Below are 6,768 nucleotides of genomic sequence, written 5' to 3'. Positions count from 1 at the left end.
TTGGTTCTTCAATTGACTTCGGAAAAACTATACTAAAAAGAAACATTGTGCCCCTATTTCATATTATTACGTTTATGTTTATTACAACACCTTATTCCAAGTTTTTTATTACCTATGTGAGAAATAAATGTATATGATTGTATCCTCATTATTTTTGTCTTTCCGATGTCTATACAGGGTGTTTCTAAAATAGGGTTCTAAACTTCTGCTGCGTTTATAACTCATTAAAATAAGCCAAAAAGTTCGTATTAACATGTGCCCTAAAACACACCCTTAGGAAGTTGAGCCCTTTTAAGGTCATATAACTTCCTAAGGGTGCGTTTTAGGGCACATGTTAATAGGAACTGTTTGACTTATTTTAATGAGTTATAAACGCAGCAGAAGTTTGGAACCCTATTTTAGAAACACCCTGTATATGGTTTAAGTATTAAAATATCAGAACAAACCAGGTAAGGGTTGTATAGGAAATTCTACAATGTCTTCAGATATGAAAAAGTTCTCTCAACATTTTGGATTGCACTGGCTTCAGTGCCTTTTCCAAAAATACGTTTGGAAAACACTTCTAATTCTTTCAGCCTTCTTTTAATGGTATTCCTCCCACATCTCATAAAATGCTGAGCCTCCCCAGCAGCGGATTTATATTTTCTTTCTGATTTGGAAAAAATATGCACGAGATAATCATCTATCTGTCAATGTCAAAACATAACCTAACAAACTATGTTCCCTTCATACTCGACGTGTTCTTTTCGTGTAATATTGTCATTTTAAAGTAGTATTTTAAAACACCATCTTATTTTAAGTGATAATTATTTATTTATTTATTTATTTTGAGAAATTTGAAATTCAAATAAATATAAAAAGAAAAACCATTTCAAAATAAATTCAATAATATTTTCATTCAACTTACTTCGTTCAGCATAATTTTAATAATATTGCTGAAATTCCTTATTGATATAAATAAGTAGTAGTCATAGTGAAACAAAAAAATATTTAGGCATTGTAGAATATTTAGTTAGGTACGTATTTATAAAACTAGATAATATTAGTATTACTTAAGAATGTTGAATACATAATTTATAACAGTGCATTTCTTCATAGCAAGCCAGGAATAATTAACGTCAAGAATATTATAATTATTATCTAAAAGTGCAGAATTGTGAAACAGAATAATTACAAACTACTTAAATATTCAAAATACCGATATTGCTTAATCTCTACAACAATTGAAGGTAATCGACAAAAATAAATTGCAACTTTAGGGCTACTTGGTAGAATGAAGAGCAGACTTGCAAAATAACCTCCACATTCCAAAGTGTGGGCTATCGCACAAATAACTCCTTATGAGAGCAAATATGTTTCTTCTGAAAAAAATAAGAGTTTGAACATGAAAGGAACGAAAAAAATACGTTTCTTTATCCCAAAGATATTTGAAATTAAGGAAGATGCTGTAGTCTACATTTTTGTATAACAAAATTGTAGGAACAAATCCGAAAATGCAATAAAAAAAAGAATAATAGAAATTGGATAGTTCGCAGCTAATCACTCTGTGTAACTGAAAATGTTTTCTAAAATTAAGACGGAGGTTGGTTGGGACGCTCTGTATGTGCAAATCTGATACGATATGTGAAAAATAATTTCCTTGTTTTATAAATAAACAATGACAAATCGATTTTTCATTTAATACCCTTTATTTTATTCTGTATTATTTAAAAGATCAATGACTAGGATGGGCCGGGACTTCCCAGCAGGTTAATCCCATGTTGCAATACACGTAAAATGTCGACTTTGATTTATCGACGTTAATTAACTGTTATTACGGAAACCGTAAGCGTCCTTCTAATTCAATTATTTTGAGACAAAATAAAGCAATTCTCATTGCGCAAAAAATACGTCTCAGTTTTGTCAACATGATTCTCAAAATGAGTAAGATATGTGGTAGACATGAAAATTCCCAGAACAATAACAAATTGAAGAAATTCATCCTTGACTCGACGGAGAATTCATCATCTCGGGTATAAATAGCCTCAATGTATGTAAAAGAAGAAGCAAAGTAATCTTCACTTACGTATCAAGCCTGTGTCAAATTGAGTACTCACAGTTTGTTTATTCGCCTTACATTATGGACCCAATAAGATTTCTAACTGTACGTATAATATAGAGTTTAGTGCAGTGATTTTCGACTAGTGTTTTGTTTTTCTTTGACGTTCCTAATTACTGGATTAATTAACTCGAAACAAAAGTGACAAAGTAGATTTTTAATTCGAACTATTATAATACAGTACTGACAACATAATTTTGAAAATTCGTTAGTGTGAATATTTTGAAATTTCGAAAAATTTGTATCTTTTGAATTGTGTTAAAATTTTCTTAAAAGAAATGCTTCGTTTCGAATATTTTCCAAACGTGCAATGTTCTAACAGAAGATTTATTTTTTTATTTCAAAATAGTGATATTCTGAAAATACAATTATTTTTATCATTTGTCAGTGGCGTATAATTTTTTTTAATATTTACACTTGTTCCCCCTACAAGATAGATTTACACCTTGAAGGTACCTCAAAAAATACATTTTTCGAATATCGTATACTTGATGTCCGTTTTTTGCGCAGCACCTTTTGCATCTCAGTTATCATAAGATATGCAAAAGATAGGCAAAACAGTGAAATTTGATGGATCTTTTTTAATTTAAAAGTTATCCATGGGAAATGAAAAGGGATGGACTTTTTTAATTCGGACATTGTTAGAACACTTTATGGCAAAATCAAATATGTAGTCGTATTAGCTGTGTCTCCAACAAGGACCAAGAAACCATATTCAAATTTTGACCTTATGAACGTCATTTACCTTATTGGATTTTTGCTTTTTCATTCTTGTTAAAATACCAAACTACCCATATTTGCAAGGAATAATTTAAAAACGCAACATCCAACTATTCTAACGAAATGTTTACATCTCTTTTAAATTTTCATTGACAATGTCAAAATTCAGACAACTAAAAATGCAATCTTTACATAAAAGTCAAATATATAATAAAAGTTTAGTAGCACATCTCACTTTTTTTCATGAAAAAATAAAATCTGTCAATATTTCTTTAATACCTAAATTTCTCATGAAAAAGGATCCAAACAATGTCTGCGTTAAAAAATTCGCCTTATCCCTTGTTCACCTAAAACAATAAAAACGAAAATCAAGGTTTTCAGTTTTTCGTTGATAATTTCGAGACGAAAAATTATAGCTTAATTTTCTCTATGATAAGTTATTCATCATGAAATTCTGCAACTATGCTAGTATTTCATCCAACTTGTACCTCTTAAGATAGCTGAGAACCTAATGGTGTGATGTGAAGAAAAGAACCCTATATGTACAGGGTGGGCCACCAGTAGAGTCTCGGTCGCTAGGGACCAAACTGCAAATGTTATAGAAACCTCTTTAGGTGGGTATGTGTAGGTTGATTACGGCTACGTTTTCCCTATACCTATCTCTAATACCGTTAGATATATCTCACAAACAATAAGTTCTATGTATGCAGAAATTTTAATAAAGTTCACCTATTTTTTTACGGTGCTTTCAAAAATGCAGTAAAATACAGAGTGTTCCATTTAAAAATACATAACTTTGATATGGTACGCTGTTCCTGGACACCCTGCATATTTCAAAATAGTTTTAAAATGTAGCCTTAATCAACCTACACATACCTAAAGAGGTTTCTATAACATTTGCCGTTTGGCCCCTAGTGACCGAGGCGTTACTGGTGGCTCACCCTGTATATAACAAACCATTTTTACGTATTAATAATAAAGTCGAACTGCTCTGTATACAACTTTTTTTAATATTTCTTTGTGTGGCAATTTATAATTCAACTTTATTATACGAAAATTAAAATAAAATAAAAATTTAATGGTTTTTACGACTTACAATAGAGTGAAATATATCTAATGACAATATATTTTAATAGTATTATAAATTTGCAATTCAAATTGTAATTAATATTTTAGAATAGTTAAATTAAAAATGCTTTCATTTATATTTCAACTCATTAAAATGTTTTTCTAGCTACCTTTATGTATTTTTAATTAATATTTAACAGATAAAACTAATTTAAATTTTTAAATTACTAGATTAAATTAACTAGGTATTGTTTAATTTTATTTAATCACGTCACTTAAACTCATTAACATTCCTTTTTCTACTATATTTTGTCCTTTGTATGGGTGCTGTATCAATTCATACAATTTACAGGGTGTTAGATTTAACATTGGACCTGAGAATGTTATAGTAATCTTGAAAATAAATATTTATAATATTTAATTTAATAACTTTAGAAGAAACGCTTCTTCTTCGGAGTACAGACTAGTAAAATTTAAAACTTTTGCAACATTTAAACAAAACAAAAAATTGCTGGCCACAACCCATCAAGCTTACCTTGTACTGTACTTTAACGCAAAATAAAAACAATAATTTGTCATGAAATCGTGACATGTACTACAAGAGACATTTTGTATTTGTAATAATTGTAATATAAAGCTTCATTGAGAAATTCTAATCGTTTAAATTAATTCAAAAAATTTCTCCAAAAATCTTATTGAATGAATGCTCTTTGGTACCAAATAGATATGCCAAAATTCATAGATAAGTCAGTTCTAAATAAAAAATAAAACACGTTCCATCTAAATATTACTAATGAAACAACACATACTTGACTATTAACACTAAATAATGGAAATTTTCAAAAAAAATCTTCCATTCCTCTAACACCACCTTCGACAAAGACCAGCACCAGTTTCCGCGTTTTAAGGGTTGCTTTTTCAAGTAATTTAGTTTATTTACTCACCCTTCACAACAAATTAAACAAAATTGGAACCAGTTCATATTTATGCAACATGTAAATGTTTTTTGTGTATTTTTTTGAAACAGCAAGAACATTTCCTAAAACTTATAGATATTTACAATTGTTTTCTAGATAGAAAGTCAAAAAAGATAAGGACAGTAGAATGTTATGTGCATATCCCTGTACAGTTAAAAACTTTCAATTTTGAACAAAAACATAATATTGCACAGTTGTCCATGGTCATTAACTATAAAAATTCTAATAGCACCAGTTGATGCAGGATATTACTGCTTGAAAATTTAAAGCTTGTAATATTTAAATTACAAAATTGGTAAAAAAAAACAAAAATTGGTTTTAAAATATTTTAATTTTTCTTTGAAAAGTACAATATAATTAAAGGCATAATTCAAGAATTTATCGTAGTGCAATTTTTTGTGTAATTAACTTTAACTTTGTATGTCTTGCTTAGATAAATCACCCTGTATATCACTTACAATAGCACATATACTTAGAAATATGAATTTAATTTTTCCTTCTTAATTTTTTTAAATTACAATGATACTAATTTTCTGAAATATTTATTAAATAAATCTTGAGCACTGTTACGCCTTCTTAATATTTACCAAATATATAATTTTAAATAATGCAACGCTTAAGACACGCCCCAAAAAATTAAATTTATTTATGTTTCAGTTGCTTTTAGCGACCATACTGTTAGTGTCAACTGCCTTTTCAGCCCCATGGGGAGGATGGGGTGGTGGCGGTGGTAAAGTAATAATAGTTAAAAAAATTGGCTATGGAAGTGGCGGTTGGGGCAACAGATATTACGGAGGACATAGCGGGTATAGTGGCGGATATGGTAAAGGGTACGGAGGAGGATATGGAGGAGGATATGGAGGCGGATATGGAGGGGGATATGGAGGCGGGTATGGCGGTGGGTATGGTGGTGGATACGGTGGTGGGTACGGTGGTGGGTTTGGAGGAGGATTTGGATTTGGCGGAGGTCATGGAGGTGGATGGGGCAAGTAAAGATGGATAAAAGAAAAATTAGTGAAAAAATTTTAGTGTTAAAAGTTACACCATTTGTACCTAATTGTTTTCCGAGCAGTATTTATTTAATTTTTGTACATTTTCTTTAAATAAAGTTGTATACTATAACAGTGTTATAATTTTTTTTTAGTTATACTTTCTGTTACCTATTACATTGTGCCCACGCTGACTGGAACACCACTAGAGATTTCATTCTTTCTCAGCTTCTTCAGCATTTATTTTCAAATTCACTCTTGTGACATACCACACGTTTTATTTCTGTATTTTTGAGGTGAAATACTCGAGGTGAATCATATTTACGGTAAAAGTTTGTAACCATAGTTTTCAGCTTATTAGTAGTGCAGTGTAACGGAAAGTAAAAGGCAGAAAAATTATCTGAATGAATTAAGGATTTATAAGATCCTCAAAGCTTCAAAAATTTGTACATTGTACATTTATTGTAATTTTTACCCCATATTTTTATAGAAGAGTAAAACTATGACCAAGATATATTAACAAATGTAGGTAATTAAAAATATTTAATATTTTCAAATCATACAAATTAAAATACCTCGAGATTGAACTTAAATAAAATATACAGGGTGTCTCACATTCAAATAGCAGGACTTCAGGATTCAGTAGAAGACCTCATTTTGAGTCTAAAAGTTCCTATATATATATGGGTCCTAAAACGCTTCGTTTCTGAGATACAGGGCGTTCAATTTTATTTTTGTTTTATTTATTTATTTTTTAACTAAATAACCGCTGACAAAAAAATCATCATGTTGCGGTGAAAGACTTAGTATTTGAGGGCAAATAATTTGACATAGAAAATCATCGCTTATTAGTTCCAGTGGTGGAGATAGAGGGGTCTCTATGCATATTTTTATATAAAAAAGTATAGCCGATTTG

General features: G+C 29.9%; 1 protein-coding gene across 1 annotated transcript; it reads left to right on the top strand.

Annotated features, from left to right (window-relative positions):
- Positions 1-2,031: 2,031 nt before the first annotated feature.
- Positions 2,032-5,985, top strand: LOC108907781 (keratin-associated protein 6-2-like). Its single transcript, XM_018711575.1, has 2 exons — positions 2,032-2,143; positions 5,521-5,985. The coding sequence occupies exons 1-2, from the start codon at positions 2,120-2,122 to the stop codon at positions 5,854-5,856; spliced, it is 360 nt and encodes a 119-aa protein (XP_018567091.1). The 5' UTR covers positions 2,032-2,119; the 3' UTR covers positions 5,857-5,985.
- Positions 5,986-6,768: the final 783 nt, after the last annotated feature.

The sequence above is a fragment of the Anoplophora glabripennis genome, unplaced genomic scaffold (genome assembly GCF_000390285.2).
Source record: "Anoplophora glabripennis isolate ALB-LARVAE unplaced genomic scaffold, Agla_2.0 scaffold329, whole genome shotgun sequence".
Classification (NCBI taxonomy): Eukaryota; Metazoa; Arthropoda; class Insecta; order Coleoptera; family Cerambycidae; genus Anoplophora; species Anoplophora glabripennis.
The sequence above is the reverse complement of the archived record's forward strand: the minus strand, read 5'-3'. Positions and strand labels throughout refer to the sequence as shown.

What these genes read in the sequence shown, in the direction of transcription:
- LOC108907781 (XM_018711575.1), top strand. Translation starts at nt 2,120, where the DNA reads ATGGACCCAATAAGATTTCTAACT. An exon ending in ACCCAATAAGATTTCTAACT is followed by an intron (nt 2,144 to 5,520) that starts GTACGTATAATA and finishes TTTATGTTTCAG; the next exon opens with TTGCTTTTAGCGACCATACT.